The sequence below is a fragment of the Vulpes vulpes genome, chromosome 13 (genome assembly GCF_048418805.1).
Source record: "Vulpes vulpes isolate BD-2025 chromosome 13, VulVul3, whole genome shotgun sequence".
Taxonomy (NCBI): Eukaryota; Metazoa; Chordata; class Mammalia; order Carnivora; family Canidae; genus Vulpes; species Vulpes vulpes.
The window spans coordinates 159,216,154-159,243,649 of record NC_132792.1 but is presented as its reverse complement, the minus strand read 5'-3'; the positions used below and the strand labels follow the sequence as shown (position 1 = coordinate 159,243,649).

Genomic DNA, 27,496 nt, shown 5'->3' with positions numbered 1-27,496 from the left:
AAGCCAAGGCTCACGAAGGAGCTGCGTGGACGGAGCTCCGGCAGCGGGTGGACCGGCTGTGCCGCCCGGGGCCTCCGCAGGGCGAGGGCAGCATGTGTCCGGGTGCCAGGCCGGAGCCCGCCCCCCCCCCCTCGCCTTTCCCACCGGCACCGGGGCGCGGGCCGGCCTCGTGCGGGGAGCCAAGCCCCGCAGTGAAAGGCTCGGCGGACCCCGCGGCGGGGCGCTCTGGGAGGCGGCCAGCTCCCGCCCAGCCGAACGCCTGGCGCGGCGATCCAGCAGCTCGAGAGATGAGAAAGAACTCGCGGTGTGCCCCGAGAGGGACGGAATAGCCGCTAGGTGGCTTTTTAGGGGCGTCAACACACGGCTGGCCCACGTGCCCCCTCCCCACCCCACCCTCCGGGGCCTCCTCCTGCCCGCCCATGCCCAGGGCTCCAGGCACCCCCAGACTCCTGCGGCTCCTGAGGGTGGGGGGCGGGGGCAGCTCCCGGTCCTCCCCCCCGGGGACCCCAAACACCCAGCACAGAGCCGGCTCGCAGTTCACATTCCGCTCAGATGCCTGGGGACGGCGGGGCACCAAGCTAGGAACGTCCCGTCCGACTGTCGGGTGGCACGTCCTACCTCTGCTCTGCCCCAAGCGAGGGGTAACCAGGTGACCGCGCCCCTTCCCTGCACCTCAGGATGCTCGAATGTTGGCGGAACAGGCCGGAGTGTCCGGCTCTCACTGCCCAGCCGTCCGTGAGGACGGGAGAAGACGGGCCGGCTCCCAGCTCTCCCGACTCCAGGCTGGGGCGCCTCCTCCCACGCCCGCCCCCTGGGCACTCGGTCAGAGCTGGGCCCAGCCTCACCCACGACAGCGGCCCGGCTCCGGGTCCCGACCACAGGAGAGGAACGGAGTGTGGTCTCCGCCTCGCTCGCCCCTTCCCTCCGAAACCACGAGCGCAGCCAGCCCAGGCCTCCTGGGCTACGTTTGCCAAACGGTTTTCCCCAAACCACTGCCTCCCGGCTCGTAGCTTGTCTCCCAGCACTTTCTCCCCGGCTGCCCCGGGTCCCTGAGAAGCCCTCACGTTGGGAGCTCGGGCGTCAGGTGCGGAGGGAGGAGGCGGCAGAGGGGAGGCCGGAGGTGCCGCGGCCGCGCCCCTCACACCGGGAGCCCTGCCCCAACCTCAGTGACTCATTCTGGGTGACCTGGGCCAGGTCTCCCGGTGCTGGGGGCTGCCCCAGGTGGTCCTGGCAGCCGGCTCCCTCATGGGGACGGCGGGACCCCCGCTGGCAAGGCCACACGCTCAGAGAGCCCAGCCAGTTGTTTGCTCAAATGGGGCCCACTCAGCCCACTCTGCGGGGGCTGGCGGCCCTCCAGAGGAAATGATGGGAGGGTTTGGGTGCATTCTGACCTTAACTGAATTCCAGGATGATGATGTGTGAATAATATGGCTTTTCGAGAGTCAACAACTTGGGTGCTTTTTATAGTCGGGCCGGAGCGCCGAACGGGCCGTCTCCCCATTAACCACTTAGCTTGTTGGACCAACTGGCCCACCGTGCCTGCCCGGCTCCGTGGCATCACCCTCCCTGTGTCAGCAGCCACCCTTAAACGGATGTCAAAGCAGCCACCAAGTCGGCCCCAGCCGCACCCCAAGCCTTCCATTCCCCAGGCTCAATAGCATTCTTCTGGCTCTCCCACCTGGGCGGGTGGGGGTCCTAGATTCCCCCTCTCTGGGCCACCCTCGACTCCCGGAGGGCACGCTGCACCCACCTGAAGGAGGAGGGAATACCCCCAGAGTGACATCCTAGAGGGCGCCAGGAGGGCCCCGTGGGTGAGCAGGCCGGAGCCGGAGCCCAGCACCCCAGCCCCGCCCGCCTCTCCCTGCGCCAGCCGCCCCTCCTGCCTCCAGGCATCCAGGCTTTCCTCCCCAGGACGGCCCCCCCAACCCAGCACTCACAGCGTCTCCAGATTGTGCAGCCCCTCGAAGCTGTGGGTCCCCAGATGCTGGATGCGGTTGTTATGAAGATGCCTGTGTGGGAAGCAGAGGCACGTCAGAATGGGTGCCCGCAGCATCGGGCCGGGCCGCGGGGAGGGGGTGGGCTGGCGAGCAGACAGCGGCTTGAGGAGGAAGGTGGGGGCAGAAGCACGGACGGAGTGACCCCGGGGGTGGAGGATCCAGCCCTGGTCCAGCCCTCCGTCTCCGGGGACGAAGCGACCGGCCAGGGTGGACCTCCGCAGTGACGATCTCCAAGGCCGCAGCGGCCACGGGCTCCGTGGTTTTGCCTTCCTGTTGAAGGAAAACGCGAGAGGCGTGCCCAAGGCCGAGGCCGGGGCTCTCGGAGAGAGGCCTGATGTCGGGGGGCTCCGGTCTGAGGCTTCCTCTCCGGTCCTGCTCCCCAGGACCCAGCCGCCTGACTCCGTGGCCAGACGCGCGGTGGGAGCCAGCAGCAAACCGCCGCAGACAACATATAATTAAAGGCTGAGCTTTCCGTCATAGCCGGAGAGGCTGTGGACGGGCTCAGAGATGGGGGCCGGGGGCCGGGGGCCGGGGAGTCGGGGCCGGCTGTGCCGAGGCGCTGGTGCAGCCCGGCCGGCAGGTGGGCCACCTGGACCGGTGTTCAGGCAGGGGGACGGGGCGTGAAGGGGGGACGGGGAGGCTGGAAGAGATTTCCAAGGTAAACAGCCGGCCAAAACCAGTGACAATGTTCTTCTCCCAATTCCTAGCGAAACGGGCAAGAGCAGCCCAAAAGAGACCCCTGCCTGCAGCCCAAGCGTTACACGTAGCGGCAAAGCGCGGACAGACGTGAGTACGCGGCGCACGCTGGGGCCCAAGGAAGAGCTCCGGCCCCCCGAGCGGCCCCGCTTTCCCAGGATCCCACCTGGCAAGGAAAGGAAATCCTGAGCATTTCTCCCCAAACCCAAGTCTAGAGGGAAGCAGCCCCGTGGACAAGGTTTGCTTCCCCTCCCCGTGTCTGGCTTCCAGAGGAAACAGGTGAACCGGGGAGTAAAGTCAAGACTCCGAGCTCCTCCCGACTCCAGGAAATGCCTGGAAGCCCCAGGGACCCCCTGGGGGATGGAGGGAGCTCAGGGAGCAGAGCCTGGCTGCTCTGGGCACCCCAGGAGCAGGCTCCCCCCAGGAGCGCAGCCCCGTCCCCCACCCCGTCCAAGGCCTGGAAAGCAGATGCAACCTCATTTGCCCCCAGTGCTAGCCCGTCAACCACGGGGCAGGGGGGCCCACGGTGGCACAGCCGGACCTAGCAGACAGCCGTGCACGCATCAGCCCGAGCAAGGGGCCTCGTGGCAGTGATGGGTGCACCGGGGGGAAGGGAGGGTGCAAAGGCCGGTGAGGTTCCGCGCCAGGAAAACAGAGCAACCACAGGAGGAGGGACAGGAGGGCGCGTACACGGCGGCCTCTCCTGCTACAAGGCGAGCTCAGAAAAAACCCGGTGTTTCCAGGATGAGATTTTAAGAACAAAAGAGAAAATGGCATCGCAGGCAACAAGGTCACGCCGAGGACCAAAGCCACATCATCCAAGGACTAGTCAGGAAGCCTGAGCCAAGGAACAAGGGTCCACGGAACGGACCCGGCGCCGGAGAAGCAGCTTCAGATCATCTCGTGGACGTGGCTGAACCGGACGAGGGGTCCGAGCGGGAGCGCAGAGGTGGAGCCGGCGCAGAGGCGGTGCCCGGGCCCCACGAGCCGCCGGGGAGCCCGGCACCAGCTGCGGCCGAGCGGAGCCCGAGGCGGGCGCGGGGTCTCCAGAGCGGAGGGCTCTCCCACCCGCGGCCCGCAGGCTCCCGCCGTCCACACCGCGGCGCGTCCTGCTTGAGCCACTGAAGTCCCGGAGTCAGGAAGCCTCCTCGGGCACAGAAGGCAAATCCCGTGCAAGGGGAAGAAACAACGCAACACCCGAGATGTTCACGTGCAGGAAGGCCCCCGGCCGCTGGGGACAGGCCCGTCCCACAGGACACGCGGCGCCCCGCCCGCAGGGACGGACCGGCCCCTCCGCCAGGGCTCTGGATTTGCCCGCTGCCTCCGCGCCTGCACCTGCCGCCTCCTGTTGAAGCCTCATTTCCACGTTCCAGCCCTTTCCACCTCCCCCGGCGGCTCTGGTCTGCGCCACCCGGGCCTCCTGAATATCCAGCTCCGGGGGTCCCACCCCCCTCTGAACCGCTCGTCCACCCGGCATCCTGGGCACCTCTAGCAGCCCAGCCTGGAGCGGGGGTTGGACGGTCGGGATGAAGAGAGAAGCTGGCACGAGGGACGCCCCTGCTCCTCGGTGCCCTCCCGGAGAAGCCCTCGCCCTCCGCCCTCGTCCACCTACTCCTCCCTCCTGCCGCAGCCTGTCAGCCTCCTGGACCACGTCCCACAGTCCCTGGCCCGCGTCCCCAGCCCCCTCTCCCTTCTCAGGTCCCGGTGGGCGGGGGCAGGGCCAAGGGGTGAGGTTCCTGGCCTTGCCCCCCACAAAGGGACCAGCTCCCCTCAGCGGGGCTCCTGCACCACTAGGTTTCCTTTCCTTAGTCCCTCGCCCCTCCGTTTGCCGGGCGGGGCCCCCACCCCCAGACCCGCAGTGCGCCTAGAGTCCCACTCCCCGGTTCCCACCCAGACGCAGGACTCGTTCTTGATTCTCCTTCCTTCTGCTCTTCCACCCCCTGAAATCTCTAGGTCAGACTTATCCTTCCTTAGAACACCCCAGAAGTCACGTCTTTCCTCCCAATCTTCCTACCACCGCCTTAGACCAGACGTCGCTGAGGGCCGAGAGCCTCCCACCGGTCCCTCTGTTCCCGCCCATCCTCCCGTTAGCCCCCCTGAAGCACCCCTGCTCCTCTCTCCCCGAAAGCCATCGAGCTCCCCTTCCCCGCTGACGGACAGAAGCCAAACTCCCGGCCCTGACGCTGTGAGCCCCCAACCCACCTTCCCAGCCTGTTCTCCCACGTTCTGCAAGAGGATCCCGGGCTCCCACCAGACTGGCCTGTTGGCTGCCGCCAAACAGCCGGACTTGCCCCTCGGTGTCCGCGTCCTCGTGACACTGCTTGGAGCAACCGTTGTCTTCACTGTCTGGTTCTTCATCGTCTGCCCAGGCCCAGGCCCCACCTTCCCCACGAAGCCTTCCTACAGCCCCTGACCTGCTCCAGCCACCGCTGCACGGATCCGTCACCATCACCAGCTATCCCGGCACAGGTGACATCCCATCATCGGCTGCCATTTCCCACATTTATTCTGCGGTTTCAACTAGACTGTCAGCCCCTGCGGGGCAGCAGCTGCTCTCATGCTTCCTCGACTCTTCAGCGTCCCACAAAGGGGTTCTAGAAACACCTGCTGCTGCTCAGCTGTCCGGGACCCCTCCTGTGGCCCTCATTTTCCCACCTGACCCCATTCCCTCAGGCTGTCACCAAAATGAGAGTTGGTCACCTTGCTCCGTTCACCCTCTATAAACACCCCCGTTGACTCCCAGGGGGAGGGATGGAACGGCCACCCCGATAGAAGGACGTGATCCCTGAGGATGCTCACCTTGGCTGTCCAGTCTCCCGGGACAAAGAATTAGACAAATTGGTGGCTGAGTTCCCGGCTCTCAGACGGACCTACGCATCATCCAGAAAAATCAGACCAGATTCCCAAGAGCCGGGCAGGCAAGGTCGCCGTTTCGCAGAGTCACGGCCACAGATGTTCCCGTAGCAATTAGTGTGTACCCCAAAGCAATTACACGTGACCTCCAAGCCCTTAGTAATTATCCCGCGAACTTACCAATCGTTCAGAGCAATTAGCTGGGAGCTAATTTGCACTCTAAGGTTCTCACTGGGGGGGCAGAGGTAAGGCCGGTCCCCAATTCCTGCCAGGGATACTACCTCCCAGGGAATTACCCTGCCGGGCCTCTGCCGTCTAATTACAAGTGATGGCTTCCCCCGCTCCTCCAAGCCCGGGAAAAGACACGACCATATCCCATCCCGGTGCCGAAGCGTAAGGCTGTGTCACCCGATGGCTGAGTACGGTGGACATCGCTTACGAGACCGCTGACCTCTATTCTAATCAGCCTGGGACAGTGACTATAATTGCACAGTGAGAAATGAGTAGCTTAATTCCCATTTTCTGATTGGAGGGTTTTGGCTTCTTGAAGCCCTTCGGCAGCCCTACTGTCATTTGGCCTCATGATAACCCCCATGGGGTCCACAGGGGATGACCACCCTCATTTTAAAAAGGAGAACCTGAGGCCAGAAGGTTCGGTGCCTTGTAGAGAAGAGCAAAGCTATCCAGGCTTCCAACCCAACTTTGGGGTAAACATGCAGCCCCAGCAGGACCCGGCCGGGGGTGGGGGTGGGCGTGGGGGTGGGGGCGGAGCAGCACTCACAGCACCACAAGGCTGGTGAGGTTCTGGAAGGCGTAGTCAGGGATGTGGCTGATGCGGTTGAGGGCCAGGGTCATGGCTTGCAGGGCAGGGAGGTTGTTGAGGGCCCTGACAGGGATCTCGGTGAGTGCATTGTCGTCCAGCCACAGGTGGCGGAGGGAAGACAGCCCCTCAAAGCTCCTCTCCGGGACCAGGGAGATGAGGTTGGCATCTAGGCGCCTGGTGGAGAGAGGATGCAGAGGATCAATCCAGGGCAAGATGCAGACTGAGGTGTGGGCCTGAGCTGAGCTGGGCCAGCCTGGACCCCAACGGGGCCTTTGGGGTGCCCTAGGACTAAAGCTGCGACTTGGCCACCACATCCTATACCACACCTCCCCAAGTTCCCATGATTCGCCTCCGTTCCAACCCATAATTCTTGATCCTTTATGCCATGTGTTCCTCTGGATGGCACCAACTCTTCCTCCCAGGCCCAGTGTTGAACCCGTGGCCCAGCCCCAGGCTTCTAAATCGATGCCATAGCTCCCCGGCTTTGGGTCGACTCTTCCACCAGCTCCACACTACTCTTCCCAACCCTGTCTGGTTCAAGGCCATATAGTAGGGATGCTCCCACCACTCGTAGAGGGAAATCTCCTCCCTCCGGACCTATCCAAAGAAAATGCCTCCCCCAGCATCCAAGCCCCTCCCTGTCACCCAACCCTAGCCCCGCTTGCTCCTGGTCTCTTCAAGGACCAAGCAGTTTGATGAAGCTCCTGCCAAAGTCCTGGGCCTTCTTGCTCAGTTGATCACCCCCATATGCTATGGTTGGAGTCCTTGACCTTGAACAGGTCAACAGATGGTGGCGATCCCGTCTGCGAGACACCAGAGATTCCTGGGTGATGGGAGAACTTGTGATGCCCATTCTAGGAGATTTAGAAGTTCAGCCCAGCAAAACGAGGAGACTGCCCATCTTAGCTTTTTACAGGTGTGTCCCAGCTATGATGTCCTTTATCAATACGTTATTTATTGTCTTTGAGTCCTGGTCTGGGACTTGGGCTGAAATGGGATCACCCGAGGTAGCTGGTCCCACAGGGAGCAGACAAGCTGGCCTGTGATTATGGACCTACTCCTGAATTTTTCTATCTTGAGGGAAGTTTTGCCCCTGAGGCATGGGTGTCCCCCACGTCTATGGCACCCAAGTCACTGACACCCAGCCTTTGTCCACAAAGGCCCTAAGACTCCATAACCCTGAACCTAAGGGACATCTGATGTGACTGGGGGTGCGGGGTGGGCGGAAGAAGGTCCAGCAGTGCTGTCTCCTCCCTAAGCTATGTCACCAGGGCCCTTCTTGCCACACGTCTTAAGGACCACGGGGAGAAACTCCCTGGCTCACCACCGAGGGGGGTGAACAGGTCAACGCTGGAACCTTCGCTGGGAGAGCAAACTGATCTGGATCATCCTTTAGGAATTAGCGATTAGGGAAGACCCTCCCACCCACTCCAAACCTGACCCGAGAGGACCAAAAACCCTTTGGCGAGTGCCGTCTACTGGCACGGCCTGTCTCTGCAGATACGTCCACCAGTGGTGGTCACCACACTCTCGATGGTCTGACTGGCTGGAACCTGGGGAGAATGCAGGCTCCTGAGCTCCTCCCCAGGATGGTGTAGTTCAGAAGGTCCAGAAAGGGCCTAGGAATCTGGTTTTTTCTTAAGTAGGCTCCACTCCCAGCATGGAGCCCAACATGGAGCTTGGACTCGCCACCCTGAGATGCAGACCTGAGCCGAGGTCAAGAGCTGGACGCTAAACCAACCGAGCCACCCAAGCGCCCCCGCGACTCTGTTCGAAAGAACACCCCAGATGTTTCCGTGCGCAGACAGGTTTGGGAAGTGCTGGGTAAGCATCAGCCAGGAAGAAGACAAAGTCCCTGCCCACAAGGAGCTGGCGGGGGAAGCACGGGGCATGGGCATCCGGGAGGCCCTCCAGGAGAAGGAGGACCTGGCCGGGGAGGACATGGGGAAACGATCTCCAAGCACAGGGAAGGCCTGTGGGACGCCCACGGTGCAGCCCTGCGGGGGCTGGAAGCGCTGGGGGGAGGGGAAGCAGGGGAGGAGAGTGTAAGGTGGAGCCAGAGCCCAGTTCCCAGGACAGGACGGAGCCGCTGAAGGGCGCTGAGGAAGAAGCAGCCGGATTTCTTCAGACCCTGCTGGAAAGAGGACGGGGCGGGAGGCAGGAAGGTCGGCGGAGAGCTGCTGCACACGCCTCTCTGCAGATGGGGCAGCCCTAGGCAGAGAGGCTTGAGGCGTGCGTCTGGCCACTCTGATGTCCCGTCCCCGGGAGCGACCCGCTCCGAGCGGTGACTCCTGTTGCTCCTGCCCTGGGATGGCATCGGGTGGCTTGGCAGGCTCCCTGGCACAAGAAAGTCATCCAGCAGTTCCGGGAGGCTCCTAGCATCCCATAAGATGCCGCTGCCCCACCTCCCTCCTCCCCGCCGGGGCAGCGTCTGGGCCTCAGAGACCGCAGACAGAGGCTGAGCCCCACGTCTGACTTTGAGCCACGGGCAACGTGCCCTTGAGACGGCCCGAGGCAAGCCGGTGTGCAGACCAGCGGGGGTGCACAGTGGGGTGTCATAGCCAAGGCCTCGTGGGCAGGAGAGGTGGGCCGGGATCTCAGACATCCCCAGGAGGTCGACGACGGGATAAGGCCCAGCAAGGCCCTGGGGACAGGGACCAGGACAGGCGTACCCAGAGGCGGTTCAGGAGGCCCGAGGCCCCGGGGGAGGCGCGCCCTCCCCGTGCGAACTGTGGCGACACCCGACACCACAGCAGCCGGTGCCAGGTGCAGCGCCAGGGCCTGAGCGTGATCCGGACCCGCAGCGACCCCCGGGGTAGCTCAGCACCGCCTGAGGCTGGCGCCGGGGGCACGAGGGGCGCGACCACCTGCTGCCCGTGTGACCGAGCCGGGGATCCAGGTCCCGCTGTGTGGACCGAGGGGAGGTCCAGGGAGTGGCGCTGTCCCCCACGGCCCCGGGGGCTCCGGGGCTGCCCCTCCCGCCCCCTTCCAGGTGAGGACACACGCGCACCCGCACCCGCGCAGCGCCGCCTTCACGCAGAATCTCTGGCCCCGTTAGACGGTATCCACGTCCCCTGCGACCCCGGAGGCCGGAGGGCCTGGGACAAGGCTGGCTCGGTGATAGCTCCCGGAGCGGGGACGGGACAAGCCTCCAGGCCCCTTTCTGCTCTGCTGGCGGGAATGCTCTGGAAGACGGGCAACCCCCGGGGCCCAGTGGGGGAGCCCGCCTGGGGCTGCAGCCCGGTCCTGCTTCCTGGGGACAGGGACGCGCCCGAGGGGAGATGGGGCCAGCCGGCGGAGCAAGAAGGTGGGGGAGCAATGGGCCGTCGGCTGCCCCGGATTCTGGGGCCGAGCAGGAAGCCCAGGCGTGTCACCCAGGCCCAGGCCTGCGCGGGCGGCGGGCCCCGCACAGCGTGGCCGGACCGAGCAAGGAAAACCACGCTGCCGTCTAAGTTCTGGACACACAGCAAGTGACCTTTAGTATCAACACGCCCCGAGCCATGTCGCGATGGTGCCCGGCTACATCTGAATTTCGGGTACGCGAGGAAGAACTTGCTGGAAGGAGCAGGTCCCGGGCGATACCCAGTCCCGGGGGGGGGCCGGGGGGGGAAGAAGCCTGGCCTCAGCCGGACACACCCAGCCACCGCAGCCCTCTCTTGACCTGGGGTGGGTTTCCCCAGCTCCGTCCTGACACCGCCGCCCCCCCCGGGGTCGATTTTGGGGTCAGATGCCCACAAACGCCACCCCCGGGCCTGCGACCCAGCATTACCTTCCCTTCTAACAAGGAGCTGTCCACGGGGGCCCTGGGGACCCAAGGGAGACTCTGGGCATCTGGCAATTATGGGTCCTTCTGGTAGGTTCAGCTGTGAGGACTAAACCCCCCTTCGAAGTGGGCTCCCCAGGGACCCCAGAGAGGTGTGGGGAGGCAGCAGGGGGGAGAGGGGAACTGTGGCTTCTGTCTCCCCCCTCCCCTGTCCCTCAGGGACCTCCGGACCCAGGGGAGCCCTGAGAGGGCCCCGCGGAGCAGGGAGGGTGCTCTGGGAAGGAGCCAGCTGACTCCCCTGACCGGGGCCCTCGTGGGGCAGGTGGGCCGGGCTCCCATGCTGTGTGTGTGTGTGGGGGGGTGGAGCTGGAGCAGCCCGGATTCACCGCTTGGGACCAATGGACTTCTGAGCAGGTCCCCGTCCGCGGGTGGGGGAGCCCGTCCAGACGGACTCTGGTTTGGCAGGAAGAAAAGGGCAACTATCCCAACCGAGCTCTGGAGCAAAGTCCGCCCCCCGACAGCCCTTCCTGGGCCCACGTGGCCGGGCTCCGGGGACGATCTCCCTTACCTGCAGTAACAGGGCAGGGCCGCAGGGGCCTCCGGGCCAGCTGGGGCTTGCTCGGCTCCGGCTCCGGGAAACAGCTCAGCCTCTGCGGCCAACTGCTCCCACCTCCCCCGGCCCAGGCCTGCGCTCTGGCCGCGGGGGGACGCTCTGGCCGCGGGGGGACGGGGCTGGGAAAGGCCAAGTGGGGCGGAGGCACCTTCCTGCCAAGTCCAAGTCCCGAGGGGCAGGTGGTCTGAAAGTCACCAGACAACGGGTGACATGGGGACCCGGCCCGCCGGGCTAGAGCGAGATAAACCCCCAACAGGGAGCACGTGGCAGCAGGAGGGCCTGGGGTTAGACGACGAGAGGCCGCGCACCGCCCGACCCAGACGGACAGTGGTGCGACTCGGAAGCGCACGATGTGGGCCCACGGAGCCCGGGAGCCTCGCTCATTTTATGCAAGGAAACCGAGGCCCGAGAGACCGAGGGAAAGCCCCGGGGAGTGGCAGGCCTGGGACTCCCACCCGGGCTCCTCTCAGCTTCCCTCCGCCAGCCCGGCTTCCCTGAAAGGATTGGGTGACCGAGGGGCAGACACTCCGAGCTGTGGGAAGCGTGTTTATGTTTGAAAACCCGAGTCCCTTGCAGCCCGCAGAGCCCGCGACTGCCTGATGGGCCCTTTCTGGAATTTCTTCCCTGCGCGTGTCTCATTTCCTACCAGATCTTGGTCAAGTACTAGAGGGACAGATCCAGGGGTCCTAGTGGGCCACCAGCTGACCTATGGACATCGCCGGGTGTCTACTTAGAGGGGATCATTCACGTGAGGCACTAAGCTCAGTGCCCGCCTCCTAGTCCCGGTCCCGGGACACAGGGTGACTTTGACTCCAAAGGTCAGTGTGTCCCAAGGCAGGACCAAGAGAGCGGCAGGGGGAAGAGGCAGGGGCCGGGCTGTCCTGGCACACTCGGGCCACGTGTGACCTGGGTCCCCTCTCAGTTCCGAGCCACGTGCTGTGGGAAGGCAGGGTGACCACAGGACCGGATCCTCAGGAGGACGAGGGGCTGGAGAGGGGGGCGCACACGGCTGGGCTTTCGGGGCCCCGGGGGCTGGGACCGGCCGACTCCTGCCCCTCCTCTACCACAGGCTGTTTGCCGGGCGCCTCCGGGCCGCGCCCCCCTCCCAGAGGTGCCCCCAGCCAACCTCAGGCTCCGGGTGTCCCCTTCCCTCAGCCCGTCAGGACAGTAAGGTCAGAGAGGGGGGTGCCCAGGCCAGCTCCCTGCCCGCGGCCTGCTGAGGTCCCCTGCGGGGTGCTCTCTGCCCCAAACCCCACTGCAGCCTGGCTCCCTCCTTCCCTCCTCGCAGCTGCTGTCCCCCCGGGCCCCGGCACGACGGGCAGCCCCACACACCATGGGAATGCGAAGCCCCTTCTCCAAAGTGAGTCCGAATTCCTAGGTGGTGGGAGCGGAGCCCCGTCCTCCATCCGGTCCCACCAGACCTGATCTCGAGGGGGTAGGAAGGGCTGGGAGGCCCCCCTGGAGGCCCAAGGCTGTCAGTGGGGCGTCCCTCGAAGCCCCCAGGGCCGGCAGAGGCTCAGGGCGGCCTTCAGCAGGACGAAGTTGACAGCGCGGGGGGGGGCAGGATGGGGGGCATCGCAGGCCCCGCTGGGGGACAGGCGGGGCGGAAGGACGGGGAAGATGGATCAAGAACAAAAGGCGGCCACTGTGCAAATGGTTATTCTGGGGGGAACCACCGCACGGGAGCGGGCGTTGCCCGGGGGCCCACAGCCCGGCGCAGGCCTGCCAGGCGCGGCGAGGCTTCGGGGGGCAGGCCGGCACCTGCAGGAGGAGCCCCGGGCCGCCCACCAGCCTCCGCGAGCCGGGGCTCTGACGGGGCGGGGGCTCCCCGGGCCTGGCCCTGCCTGCGGAGGGTGGCGGGCGGACCCCCGGCTCAGGCCCCTCCTCCGCCTTCTCCCTGGTGCCCCGGCTCCGGTGTGGGGACCCCAGCCTCTCCGTGGAGGCCCTGGGCGGTTCCCCGCGGGGCTCCACAGCCTCCACCGCCCCCAGATGTCACCCCACGGCCCGTCAGGTCGCCTGAAATGCCCCTTGGTACGTTAGTCTCAACCACCGAGTGTCATTCCTTTGGTCTTGAATCCAATGGGATTGGATTTAGTTCAATCAAAAAGGATTAAAAAATTCAATCCAGTGGATTGGATTAAATCCACTGCGCGTTCACTGAAGCCTCCGGCTGGGCCAGGTCACGCTCAGGGTCGGGGTGCACGCAGCTAACCGACCCCCTGCGCACGCTCTCAGGCTCTGCTCCGTTATTTCACGAAACAATATAAAGACTCCAGCTGACAGTTACCGAGAGCTGTGCTCGGCTCGGCAGGTGCGCTCCGCGTCGGACACGGATTTTTATCTTTAACCTCCACCCCAGTCCGATGGAGTAGGAATCGTCCTATCCCCGTCAAACGTGCGGAAAAGGAGGCACAGGGGCGCCCGGGGGGTCAGCGGGTGAGCGTCGGCCTCCGGCCCAGGTCGTGACCCTGGGGTCCCGGGATCGAGTCCCACGTCGGGCTCCCTGCATGGAGCCTGCTTCTCCCTCTGCCTGTGTCTCTCTCTCTCTCTGTGTCTCTCTTGAATAAATAAATTAATAAAGTATTTTTATAGAAGCAGAAAGGGGCAGATAATGCCGGGTCACAGGTTCTGAATTCAGCATTTGAGGAGACCACGGAGGCTCCTGTGTTGAGATGGGGTAGGGGCGCTGGGTGAAGGCGGAGGGAGTTGGGAGGCTGTCTCAAGCAGAGAATTCAAAGAGGTCTCCTTATGAAAAAAGAAGGTTCTAGAGAGACAGGGCCCAGCAGAACAGAAAGGGCACAGACAGGGGAGGTGTGTGTGAGACACCGCGGCAAAGCACACTTAGTTTTCCAAGGCTGCCAGGCCGGGAACCCTGATGCACTGGGTCCAGGCTCAGTTGCATCGTTCTAGAAGTCTCGCCCGTGCTGCTCATGGGCTGGGGCACGTCGGGCTGCCCCAACACCCCGAACCCTAGCTCACGGGGCCGTGGGAGGTGCGTGGTAGGGAGTCCAACCTTCGTCTCAGCCAACGGCTTAGGTTCCTGTCCCAGGAGGCCAAGGCTCAGGGAAGGGAAAAGGGAGACGCTCAGCAACCCTTGAACCGGAGCCGCTCACCTCGAAGGGGCCACGACTCGGTTGAGTCACGGATGAGGCTCCCCCTTAGCAAGGCCCGAGCATCAGCACTGGCCCTGGAGGGCCTGTTCCATTCTATGAAAAGAAATTTCGCAGCCAGGGAGCGCGGGCCGGGGGGCTGCGAGGGAGCCGACGCTCGGGGCTCACGCTCGGGGCTCTCGCCGGGAAAGGTGTCGCGGGGCGTCTGCACTAGAACAGCAACCCGGCCTCGAAGCCAGTGATCAGCCTCCAGACCCGGTTCTTGGAGGTTTCCCTTCACACATGTCCCCGGGCCAGGCAGCGACGCGTCTGTAGCTGGGCGCTAGGGACCCCTCACGCCGCGGTTCCCCCCCCGGGGGCTCTATGTCTCTCGTCTCTTCCAGGTTCAACAGGGCTCTGTGTGACGAGAGAAACGTTCAACAGCCACAGCGTCCAAAATGGTAGCCACTAGCCACACGTGGCCATCGAACGCTCGAAATGTCGCTGCCGGGCAGCCTGGGTGGCTCAGCGGTTCAGCGCTGCCTGCAGCCTGGGGCGCGATCCTGGAGACCCGGGATCGAGTCCCACGTCGGGCTCCCCGCATGGGGCCTGCTTCTCCCTCTGCCTGTGTCTCTGCCTCTCTCTCTCTCCCTCTCTCCCTTCATCTCTCTCTCTCTCTCTCTCTCTCTCTCTGTCTCTATGAATAAAAATCTTAAAAAAAAGAAAGAAGGAAAGAAATGGTGCCATGGCTGAGGAACCGCATTTTTAAATTTATTTAATTTTTTTTTTATTTTTTTAAATTTATTTAATTTTAATTGACACACATGCTTAGTGGCTGCCGTCCTGGACAGCGTGGCTCGAGGAAATTAGTTAGGCTCAATGCAAGACATTAGGGTCACAGACATGAATGAGATTTGGTTCATGGACGTGAGGATGAATAAATTAATCAATAGAATTACCCATTGTGATGCAGTGTGTGTGCCAGACGGAGACAGAGACAGAGACAGAGACAGAGAATCCATGTGGGGCCTGTACCAAGAGTTGGGGGAACAAGCAGAAGGGTGAGGATCATTCGTCCAGCGAAGGGAAGGCAGGACAGGTTTCCCAGAAGAGCCACGTTTCTCCTTGACAAAGAACTGAATTCTCACCAAGCGGACAAGAAACCAGCATCTCTGGCCGAGAGAGGAGTGTGTGCCAAGGCGCTGACCAGAGCACAACACGTGACCTGGCTGTGCGCGCCAGGAGCAAGGGCTTGGGTAAGACGGGAAAGTGGTTGGGAAGAAAATGTGCTGGTCCTTGGGGGCTTTATGAATCTGAACCTGAACGTGTGGGCACTGAGGTTCGGCATTTCTCAACTCAGGTTGAGAAACAGACGTCTGGTTGGGGAGGGGAAGCCGGCCAAGGGCTTATGCCTACGGACGCACAGAGCCCTTGATCTCAGGTCTCTTCCTTCTCTGGGTTCGGTTTCTTTACCTGCCAAGGCGGGGGGGGGGGGGGGGGGGGGGGTAGCTTTCAGGGTCTTTCTCGCTCTGTGTCTATACCTTCCAGGTGTTTATACCTTCTTTGGACAAGTCTTCTGCGCCGGGTCTCTGTGTACCCAAGACAAGGGCTTACTAAGCAGGCCAACGTCTAAGCATGTGGTGTCATGCAGAGGCTTAGGGCAGCCAATCCCCACCCCCATAACCCCCAAGCATTTTAAGATGACTAAAATTCTACCTACTGGACAATATTCCCTTTTTAGAGTGTACAAGTTGTCTATTAAATTTTTTTTAAAAAAATCTGGCAAGTATTATTAGGTAGATTTTTTTTAATATATTTTTAAATTTTTATTTATTTATGACAGTCACACAGAGAGAGAGAGAGAGGCAGAGACACAGGCAGAGGGAGAAGCAGGCTCCATGCACTGGGAGCCCGACGTGGGATTAGATCCCGGGTCTCCAGGATCGTGCCCTGGGCCAAAGGCAGGCGCCAAACCGCTGCGCCACCCAGGGATCCCCTATTAGGTAGATTTTTAATGGAGAACAGATTTTTGACAGAAAACTTCTGGAAATGGGACACAGATTTGAAATGCAAGGAGTTTGGGGCCAGAGAGAGCTGGGAGGGGTGACTGGTCTAGGTGGGAGAAGGTTAAGGCCAACACTGGGCCTTTGAGCAACTTTACCAAACTCCCACTCTGATTGCTTTTCTTTTTATTAGACCGGAGGACCCCTGAGGGCATGGGCTTTGCCGTCTCTTTCCCTGAAACTGGCCCACGGTGGGCATTCAACCTGTGGGTTGGTTTTTTTGTTTTTTGTTTTTTTTTTTCCTAATCGATGGAATCATGAATGCTTCCAGCACTGCTCAGGGAACCGCCTGCTGAGAAGAGACCACCAGTCACAGAAGTGGGAGCTGAAAGGGACCCTCCTCAACCAAGAGAAAATTGGTGACCATCCAAGCTCAGAGAGTGCATAGGCAGTAGAACCAAAGAAGGTTCTTGGCTTTGAGTCCAGAGTTCACTTCTCTCCTACCCTTGTTCACTTAGGAGACGTTCATCAACCTCTGCCCCCATAGACAGTGCTACGAGACCCCAGAGACCCCACACAGGAGGATGGCTACCCCCCCTCGCTATGTTGCTGGCTGAGGTCTTATGAAGAGCTTGGTCTCCAAGAGCCATTCCCAACACAGTCCAACATAAGGGTCCCAGCCTTGTCTCTGCACCCCTAGAACCCATCACCAGGCCCTCACAGAGTGTGCACAACTTCTGACAGTCTAGAAAGTAACACTCTTGGGAGCTGGAACCCGAACACTCCGCGGGGGATGGATGGGTCCCATGGTGACAGAGAGCACAGGCAGCAGAGAACCGACTGAGCTACCAGAAGCTTAGAGAACTCCAGCTTTCCTGCAGGGGCAGGTTAGGGGGAACTGACGGAGCCTTCAATTAATCTTTGTGTTCGCGCCCATGATTGAAGGGCAAATGGCAGCTTAGAGCTACAGCAACACTTTTCCTTCCTTCTCCCTACACAGGGGAAGGTCTGAATTTGTTGGAGGAAAGTCATTTCATCACTTCTGATTTATGCCACCTAGTAAGATCCTTCCCCTCTCACTGTCAGCCTTTCAACAGATCAAAGGTGGGATATTAAAACGAAGGCAATTTCAACTGGTTCTCCAGGCTATGCTAATGCCCAAATCACCCTTCTCTCCATCTGTCAGGAGAAGTGATGGATGTGCAAGAACAACCCCAGGAGGCAGGGAAGGCGCTTCCTTTGTATACATCAAAGGACGATACCTGAGCATTCCTCCAAGTCAGTCCTTGTGTTTTAATCGGCAGCAATATATAAAAATAATTACCCACCCTGCCAGGAGGGCGGCAGGGAGCAGACTCTGTGTACAGCCTTTATGAGCTTCCCCTGAAGCCATAGACCTACAGATCTGGGCAGAAGGCCAGCTTTGTGGGTGACGATCCCGGAATCCTCGGGCGGGGACTACAAAAACCCATCTCATCCAGCCCCCAGCCTCTAGCCATTGGATTCTAGACATCAGGCTGGCTTCTGGGGACCTTCCGGGGCTGTCTGGGACATGCTCGAGAGCTGGGTCCTGTGGTTGCCTGGGCCTGGATGTTTGCCCTTGGCAAAGGCGCCTGTAGTTGGTAGAGGTAGAGGCAGATGGGGATTTTCCCAACTTGCCTCTCCAGAGAGGGGGCAGTGATGTCACAGGTTTATGGAATATAAGCAACATCGCGGCCCTTAAAAATACTTAAAGGCCATCCCAGCAGACTCTGCAGTAATAGGTACCATGGAAAACCAAGCCACGTATTAATACTAAATGTACCATGGGAAGAGGAGGAGAAGAAGGAAAGGAAAAAGTCTCGATTGGATCTGGCTTCCCCAACACAGGGTTCCAGTCCCTCCCACAGTCTGTTTTCTCCTTCCTCATTTCTAGGGGCTCCCTGGCTCCCTGTGGACCAGTATGAGAACTAGGGATAGATGCATCAATCCCTTCCTCCCCAACCTCTGTACCTCCCATCAGTCTATCCACCTATTGATCCATCTATCCATCCACTCATCCACTCATCCACTCATCCGTCCATCCATCCACACAGACTAGAGAACCAACCCACCCTCCCCTGACCATGTTGTGATCTTGCCTTTCTCTTGATGAGAGTCATTCGTGGCTTCCAGTAAATTCCAAGCCTTTTAAGCTTGGGTTCTAAGATTCCTTTCCTGGAATGATTCTCTCACCAGCCTCATTTCTCTGAAGGTCTTCCCCTCTCCATTTCATCTGGAAAATATGCCTCTCCACCTCCTTCCTTGTTCCAGAGTTCATGGTTTATTGATCTCTGTTCCTTTGAAAGGTTGGTGCCACTATTTGAAATATGCTTCTCCCTCCTCTCTTCAAAGCTCTACTTAAAACTCCTCTCCTTCAGGAACTTCCTGACCCAGCCCTACATGGTTCTGGTCCTTCCTACACTCATCGTCTCAGTCCTTTCTGATTGATCTGTAAGTACTCACTGTCCCCCAACTCCATGCTAAAATCACTGGCACAGGGGGCCTAGCCATAAGCCCTCTCCTCTGGCCTAGGAGGGAAATGAAAGAAACAAGTAGAACATACTGAAGTTGTTTTCAATTCAAATGGGGGAAAACTTAACCACCTTCTCATTAAAACATCTGTAAAGACCCAGATTTAAGATGAAAACTTAGACCTTGACCAAAAGCAACGCTTAACCAGGCTCTCAGGCCTGTGCTAGCTCTGAGGTCGATGGAACCGAGTCTTCCCTCCCCATCTATCTATTCCGAACCAGAATCCAGGAACCTGGACAGTTGTGTTCCTATACTGTGTGAATGATGCTTGCTGAGGTACCAGGTGTGCCTTCCACCACCACCACCCTATTCCCCATTTCGGTATTCACCCAAAAACTTCAGCACCTGAAAATAACATGGCAGGAAGGTGGGGGGAAGGACCGGAAGCGGCACCTTCACCCTGGGAGGTGAGTTTCCCCCAGGCAAGGACCGTCCTGTGGCCGAGAGAGGGCAGCCTTAGTGGTCACGCCTCTTGAGATAGCTCTTCACGGTAGCATCACCGGAGGAGCTACTTAACCCCATGGTGCCTGGGCCTACCCCTAGAATTTCTGAGTCAATTTGTTCAGGGCGGGGCCTAAACATATGATCACATGTGATCACTTAAAATTTCCTCCAGTGATCCTAATGTTCAGCCAGGGTAGCCAACCACTGGTGTAGGCTTTCATAGAGTCCTCGGTTGAAGGAATCAGGGAACTATTCCCTGGGTGGGGAGTAAGATTCCACTGCAGGACACCAGAGCTACACCAGATGAGTCTTCACTTAGATGTTGAAAATTGGCCTGGGAATTGTACACACCAACCAGCTTTCCGCCTGTGTATCTGAGAAGCTGACTGAACGAGCACCAGGAGGCTAGAGAGCAAAACAGTGCAACTCACATCACCTCCCTGGTGACAATTACTGCACCGAGAGAAAATCCACTCTATTCAAAGATAAGGAGAAAAAGCACAAACTCCAAGATAGAGTTGTTAATCCGTGTCCATAGCATTACTCACAAGAGCCAAAAGGTGGAAGCAATCCAAGCGTCTATTGACGAATGAATGGATAAATAAATATGGTATATGTGTAGGCACATACCACGGAACATCACTCAGCTATAAATGGAAGGAAATTCTGACCCATTCTATCGCATAAATGAACCTTGGAGACCTGATGCTGCATGAAATACAGCGGTCACGCTCATGTGAGAGCTACCTCGAGTAATAAACTCATAGACGGGAAGCAGAGGGGGGGTTGCCAGGGGTCGGGGGTAAGGAGGAAACGTGGAGTTAGTGTTTAATGAGCACAGAGTTTCGGTTTTGCAAGATGAGAAGAGATCTGTGGATGGATGCTGGTGATGGTTACACACTATGGATGTACCTCATGCCACTAAACTACATACTTAAATACGGTTAAGATGGTAAATTTTATGTTATATGTATTTTGCCACATTTCTTTAAATATAGTTTTTCAAAAGATAAAGAAAAACTTCCAAGCACTTTAAAAAAAAAAAAAATCTGAAGAACAAAAAAGGGGTCATAGCATCTCAAAACCCAGAGAAAGATCAAATCTCTGAAAATAATTTATTACTAGAATGAGGAAAAAAAAATAGAAGCTTATCTGGCATCCTTAGTAAGGTACAGGAAATTATGACCTTTACGAAATAGAAGCAAACGTCCAAAGAAGAAAAAAAGCTGAGACAGAAGAACAACAGCATTAAAATGGGAAAAAATAAAGGTATATCTGGAAGACAAGTTGAAATGCAAAGGGAACTGGGTGGGATGTGGGAATGCTGCAAGGAATGTAAAGTTGAAAGAGCAAAATGGAGATTTGCATTGTAGGTAATAATAGTAGAACTGGCACGCAGAAAACTGAATCAGCAACGCGGAGAATAAACATGAGACCTGATCTTTGAAGTCAGAATAAAAGATGAAAGTTATGAAAATTAGGAGAGATAAATAGGAGAGAGAATTGAATTTGAGCTTAAGAACTATAGGTATTCCAGAGGATTAAAGCCAGAGTGAATGGAGCAGAAGCCCGAGGTAGCTCTACCTGGGAGGGGAAGACACAAAGTATTTTGAGGCCAAAAAAAATATACTGTTTATATTGTTTAAAAGGTAAACTGAATGAAAAGAATTTCGTAGCTAGTCACATTCTGGCAAAATTTTTAATTGTAAAGAAGAACAATTTAGGAACGTTATCAAAGGATTCACTTCTCAAAGAAGGTCTGGGACCAGACAATTTATCAGTGAGTTCTCCCAACCTCCAAGTAAAAAACAACTTCCATGCTTCCTTTATAAACTGTTGCAGGAATAGAAAAAGCTGGAAAAAAAAAAAAAAAAAGCTGGAACAACACCCAATTCACTCTTTGAACTCAGTTACCCTAGTATCAAAAGCTATCAATGAAAGCACTGAAAATGACCTACAGATCATTCTCATTCATGAATATTTTATTAGTGCACAAATATTCTAATATAACACTGGCAACAGAATAATACAGTGAGAATAATCTACCATCTACCGCCACGAAGACAGGGTAACTCCAAGAATACTGTAATAATTAAAATAACGAATTCTACTACAGTGTAACGGGTTCAGTATATATAATCTCAATATATACTGAAAAATCACTCTAGTAACATCACCTAATCCTAATTTTAAAAAGACTTAAAATACTAAAATAAAGGGATGCTTTCTCAAAATGATAAGTACTATTTATGTTAAGAAATGGGACGCCTGGTGGCTCATTGGTTGAGCATCTGCCTTCGGCTCAGGGTGTGACCCCAGGGTCCCGGGATCGAGTCCTGCATCGAGTTCCCTGCAAGGAGCCTGCGTCTCCCTCTGCCTGTGTCTCTGCCTCTCTCTGTGTGTCTCTCATGGATAAATAAAATCTTTAAAAATACATGTATCAAGTATCATACTTTATGGGAAAATCTTAGAGATTTTACTACTAAAATCAGAACAAGGTAAATATGCTCATTGTCATAACTGTTAATAATCATAATCATTTTTCTGAAAATTCTGATTTACTCATAAGGCAGAAAACAGAAGAGTTATACTTCTTATTTTTCATACTTCTTATTTATAACATTAGATAGCTCCAAATCCAATCCACAACCAATGGTAAAACCCTTAAGATTAATAAAAGAATTCAATAAAGTGACTAGATACCATTGGACGTGCATACCACAATATTTTCCTAAATTCCAACAACAAACAGGAGATAATGCTGAAAGTGTCTTCTTTACATCACTAATAACCTCCAAAATAAAGCTCGTGAACAGGGGCACCTGGGTGGTTCAGTCAGCTCAGGTCAAGATCTTGGGGTCCCGTGATCTGGTCCCACAATTGAGCCCCACATCAGGTTTCCCGCTCGATGGGGAGTCTGCTTCCCCCTCTCCCGCTGCCTGTCCTCCAACCTGTGCGTCTGCGTGCTCTCTGTCTCTCTCAAATAAATAAATAAAATATATTTTTTAAAAAAGCTCATGAACAAACAAAACAATAAATACTGTGAAACAGTTCTAGCAAGAAACACACAGGTCCTTAATGAAAAAAACAAAAACCACAAAAAGATTACCGAGATGAATGAAAGATGTTTTGAATGAAGAGAAATAAGTCCTGTATGAGAACAAATTTTATAAATACGTGAATTATCTACAATTCAACTTATAGATTTAATGTCTTTCCAGGTAAGATCCCAAAGGGATTTTTTGGCAGAGTTTGGCAGTAAGTTCACAAAATAAAACTAAAGATCGTGTCATAAAATAAATAGATGAGAAAATATAACTGAAAAATAGATTGGAACTTCCCCTATCCAACATTAAAATACCTAATAAGAAGCTGTTAGAACTAATAAATGAGCATAGCAAGATTGCGGGTTATAAGATCGATATGTGGAAATCAATTGTATTTCTACACACTTACAATGAACAACCCAAAAATGAAACTGAGAAAATTCCATCTATAATAGTATCAACCAGAATAAAATACTTAGGAATAAATTTAACAAAAAGTATAAAATCTATACTTTAGAAACTATAAAACATTGTTAAAAGAAATTAAAGAATATGTAAATGAATGGAAAGCTATCTCATATTCATGGGTTGGAAGACCTGATATCGTATAGATGGCAACACTCTCCAGGTTAACCTACAGATTTTTTTAGAATTTTTATTTATTTATTGATGAGAGACACAGAGAGAGAGGCAGAGACACAGGCAGAGGGAGAAGCAGGCTCCATGCAGGGAGCCCGATGCGGGACTCGATCCCGGGTCTCCAGGATCACACCCTGGACTGAAGGCGGCACTAAACCGCTGGGCCACTGGGGCTGCCCTAACCTACAGATTCAACACAATCCCTATTAAACTCCTGATGTCCTTTTTTTTGCAGAAATGGACAAGCACCTGGGTGGCTGCGGAGGTTAAGGCGTGGACTCCTGGTTTCAGCTCAGGTCATGATCTCAGGGTCGTGAAGCTGAGCCCCCCCCAACAGGCTCCGCGTTGAGCAGGGGAATCTGCTTGGGACTCTCCCCACCCTGTACCCCTAAAAGGAGAAGAAAAGAAAGGAAAGAACAGAAATGGACAAGCTGATTCTAAAATCCACATGGAGATTCAGGGGGGCCAGAATATCCAAAATGATCTCAAAACAGAACAAAGCTGGAGAACTCCCACTTCCCAATTTCAAATTTCACTACAGAGCTAAAGTAATCAAGACGGCACAGTCCTGGCATTAGGGTAGACGTACGGATCAACCGAATGAACTTGAGTCTAAAAATAAATTCATACTTTAATGGACAGTTGATAAGAGCTAAGACAGTTCCTCAGGAGAAAGAACAGTCTTTTCAAAGAATAGTCTTCGGGGTGATGAAAATGTGTCGGAGCAACTGGCTTTCTCCATGCAAAAGCACAAAGTTGGACCTCTGCCGCGCAGCATCTACAGAGATCACCTCAAAACGGATCAAAGACCTAAAACTATAAAACATTAGAAGAAGACATAGACATGAATCTTCCTGACTTGGGATTAGGCGAGAGTTTCTTAAATATGACACCAAAAGAACATGGAACAAAAGAAAAAACAGGCAACTTTGACTTCATCGAAACGAAAAGCTTTTGTTCTTCAGCGGCGCCATCAAGGACGTGGAGGGAGGCCTGGGCGTAGTCAACGGAGCGTCCGACTCCTGATTTCCACGTAGATCATGATCTCAGGGTCGTGAGGCTGGGCCCCGCGTCAGGCCCTTGCTCGGCAGGACGTCGGCTTGAGGTTCTCTCCCTCCCCCTCTGTCTCTGCCCCTCCCCCCTCGGGACACTCAGCCTCCCTCTCTCTCTAAAATAAATAAATAAAGCTCTGAAAGAAAAAGAAAACGGAGAGACAAGCCACGGCACAGGAGAAAATAATCTGAAAAACCACAGATGCGACGAGGGACTTGTATCCACAATATATAAAGATCTCCTGCAACTGGACAATGAGAAAAGGGGACAACCGGGTCAAAAGCGGCCCAAGGATCCGAGCAGCCACGTCTCCAGGCAAAACAAACAAATCGCCCACAGGCACGTGAAAAAAACGCTCCATCTCGCGCGTCGCTTCGGAAATGTGAACCAAAACCACGACGCGATCCCGCTTCGCCCACGAGGGTGGCTGTGCTGGAAGAGGCAGCAACAGGTGTCCACGAGGAGGGGAGAAATCAGACCCTCAGCCCGCGCCGGGGGGACGGGAGAGGCTGTAGCCACTTCAAGAGGTCGTGCGTAGGGCGCCCACGGGGGGGGGCGACCACGAGGGCAACCACGAGGGCGACCACGGAGGGCGACCACGAGGGTGACCATGCGGCCCAGCTGCGGCGCTCCCGGTAGATGCTCAACTGACAACGTGCGTGTGCACCGCGTCCGTGGCCGTGTCAGTCTTGAAAACCAGAAAGTAGGCGCAACCCCGGCACCAGCCCGGCGGGCAGGCAAACAGGCCGGGCCCGGCCATACGGTGGCATCTTTCGGCCACGCAGAGAAATGAAGAGTTGATCACCTGCCTGGCTACGTGGGGGTGAGGCCTGAGGCCGTGGGGCTAAGTCTAAGGGGCCAGACGCGAAAAGCGACCTACCGTAGGATTCCCTTTGCACGAAGCCTCCAGAACAACAAATCCAGAGAGAAAGTGGGTCGGCGCCCGCCAGGGGCCGGGGAAGGGGCCGGCGATAACGGCCGATGGGTCGAGAAAATGCCCCGGAATCGGCGTGGCGGGTGCGCAAGTCGGCCCGAGTGCCGGAACCTCCCCACTGTCCACCTCAGAGCAGGGGACCTCCCGCCCCGTGAACCGCACCTCGGTTTTCAAGACTCTCCCAACCTAAAATAACCGCGCTGGCGCTCACCGCCACGCTCTTGGGGCAACGACAAAACCGACCCCAAGCGGTTTGTAAGGATGCGCCGTGGCTTAAGGGAAGCAGGCGCAGGTGCGTTCGTGGAGCGATACCCGCGGCCGCGCTAACAAGCTTGTGTCTGGGAGGCAGACTCGTGGGGGATTTTTTATTTCCCTCTTTTTATTTTTTTGTATTTTCTAAATTCTGTACAATGAGTCAGAGCAAAAATAAACATTAAAAAAAAAAAAGTGCGTCCGTGTGTAATTAAGTCCCAGGCTGCGGAGAGCCGGGATGAGGGAGGCCGGCAAGGGAGCTCCCCCAGGGCCGCGCGGGGCGAGCAGCGCAAGGGGAGTCGGCTTCGTGTCACCTGCGCGTCCCCCGCATCCTGACCTGCCCAAGCCATCGCCAGGCCCTGCCAGCCTGCCCCCTGCCCCTGGGCCCCGGCCCCATCCTGCAGCAGCCCCACGATCCCTCCTGCGCCTCCCGTCTGCTCGGGCTCCTCCCCTCCTCGCAGACCCCCGTGGGTCCCCAGCTGCCCGTCAGTCTGCCTTCAGCACCCCACGCCGTGCTGTCTCCTCCACGAGCTCCCAGCCGCCAGGCAGCCCACACGCCAGGGGCTCGGGCTGCGGGGATCACCAGGCCCGACGTGCACCCCGACGGTCACACCATGCGGGGCCTCTGAAGCCCGAGAGCTCGGGAAGCAGCTGCAGGCCCCTGCACCTGTATCAGGGCCCCACGCCCTGCGGCGGCGTTTCCTTCCTGCGTGTGCTCTGGCTTCCAGGTCGGAGTGACCGCCCCCTGCCCCCGAGGTCCGAGGGGAACCGAGGACTGTGTCCCGGGCATGCCCACCTCTGCGACAAGCCTGGCCCAGGAGAGCTCTCGGGAGACTCTTATTGTATGAGACCCCAGCTTGGTTGGACCGCGTGGACGCGACCGTGACCCCGAACGATGGATCTGGGTTTGAAATTCCTGAGATGAGTGTGGAAAAGTTCAGGTGTGTCCACAGGAAATGGTAGATGACACCGCGGATAAGGAAACGTATCGGACCCCTCACCCCCGTTTCTTTTTTTTCTTTTTTCTCACCGAGAGAAGACTCAGACCACGCCGCCGGCCTCTGCCAGTGAGAGCGTGTTTCGGCGTCGCCGCTGGCTTGGCGGCCTCACTCCGTTGGACGCGCATTTAAATCATCCAAGTATTTTGCCCTTTGAAAATAAATACATAAAACCAAAAAAGAAAAAAAAGAAAGAAAGAAGTTGGGTTGTCAGACCTCTCAGCACTGCAAACAGCAGGCGTCGGGCGCCGGCCACGGATCCGAAGTCCACCCCCGATGCCGCGCCCATCCCAGTGCAGCAGCCGCCGCCGACCGGGGACTGTTCGCGGGTCGCCCTGTGCGTCCTGAGTGTCACCGTGAGGGCCCGGCTGGCACGGACCCGTACGAGGAACGGGACGTGGGGGTGAGACCCCCCCACTCCCTGCGGCAGGCCAGGGTTGGGGGGCCCTGCCCCTTCTGCGGCCCTATTCTGCAGGACTCTCATGGGAGCAACACGATGACGCTGCGGAAGACAACTGCGGGGTTTCGTCTGGAGCAGGACCACCATCCACGTGCACGCAGGACGCACCTGCTGTGGACGGCACCTCAGCGGTACGGCGTCGCCTCCTTCGTAACAATCGCTTTCTCCTCCCTGGTTTACAGGTCAGGAAACCGAGGCTCAGAACCATCGGCCCACGATCCTGAATCCAGAGAACGGCAGAGCTAGACAATCTAGAAAATGCAGCCCAAGGAACGCAGCGGCTCCCTCGAGAGAAGGCCCCGAGTCACAAGCCACCGCTTGAGCCGGAGCGAGGCAGCTCCCCAGGGCCGCCACAGCGCGGAGCCCCAGACGGAGCCAAGACTCGGGGGGGCGCGAGCCCTGTGCAGGGTCTTCCCAGGCTGGACCCGGACGGTTTGGGTTAAGGGGTCGGGGACAGAGCCCACGCGTGTGTCTGGCACGGCACCGGGCCCCAACACGTGCGCCCAGACTCAGTCTCCTCCGCCCTCCGCCTTTCCGACCCCAGCGGCGTGGGCCCGTGCAGATGCGGGGCACCTGTCAGCTCACACCAAGGAGCTGGACGAGCCCCGAAGGGCAGCCATCCGCCCGGGCGAGGCAGGGAGCCCCTCCTCGGAACCGTCCAGGCCCCCCAGAAGGCGCCCACCGAGTGTCCCGGCGCCCTGTCCCCTCCAGGGCTGAAGCCAGGTCTCTAGACACTCTAGACAGCACCTAGGGGGTCGGTGTCGCCTCTGCCCTCACCCCGTCCCTCTGTAGCAGCCTGAATTCTGGTCAGCTTTTCTCCAAAGACGAGACAGTTCTGCTCGAGGGCCCCCGGGGGGCTCAGCAGTTGAGCACCTGCCTTCAGCCCAGGGCGTGACCCTGAGGTCCCGGGATCGAGTCCCGTGTCGGGCTCCCTGCATGGAGCCTGCTTCTCCTCGGCCTGGGTCTCTGCCTCTCTCTGCGTCCCTCATGAATAAATAGGTAAAAAATCTTAAAAAAAAAAAATTCTCCTGGAATCTTTCCCCCTCGGCTCTGGCCCAGGGCCTCCCCTCCTGCCCTCCTGGTTGTGAAGACTGAGGAGCCCTGATCTGGGACCGAGTGTTCCCCGTGTGCCCATCGGGCTCAGAGCCAGAGGGAATCAGGGTAGGAGGACTTCCTGGAGGAGATGATGCATGTGTTGCGCTGATACAGGAAGTCGAGAGGCAAGGCTTGGAGAAGGGAGGGGAAAGCATCGTAGGCGAGGAAGAGCTTACGCCCAAGT

General features: G+C 57.6%; 1 protein-coding gene across 2 annotated transcripts in view; it reads right to left on the bottom strand.

Moving 5' to 3' along the window:
* LGR6 (leucine rich repeat containing G protein-coupled receptor 6) overlaps nt 1–27,496 on the bottom strand; it is a 107,609-nt gene that overhangs the window by 31,514 nt on the left and 48,599 nt on the right. The window contains exons 5-6 of one of the 2 annotated variants that reach the window (XM_072733502.1): nt 6,328–6,543; nt 1,938–2,009 (exon numbers count right to left, since the gene is read on the bottom strand). In XM_072733502.1, coding sequence (XP_072589603.1) covers nt 1,938–2,009; nt 6,328–6,543 — 288 coding nt within the window. The remainder of the gene's footprint in view (nt 1–1,937; nt 2,010–6,327; nt 6,544–27,496) is intronic. The other variant, XM_072733503.1, reaches the window with a different exon arrangement.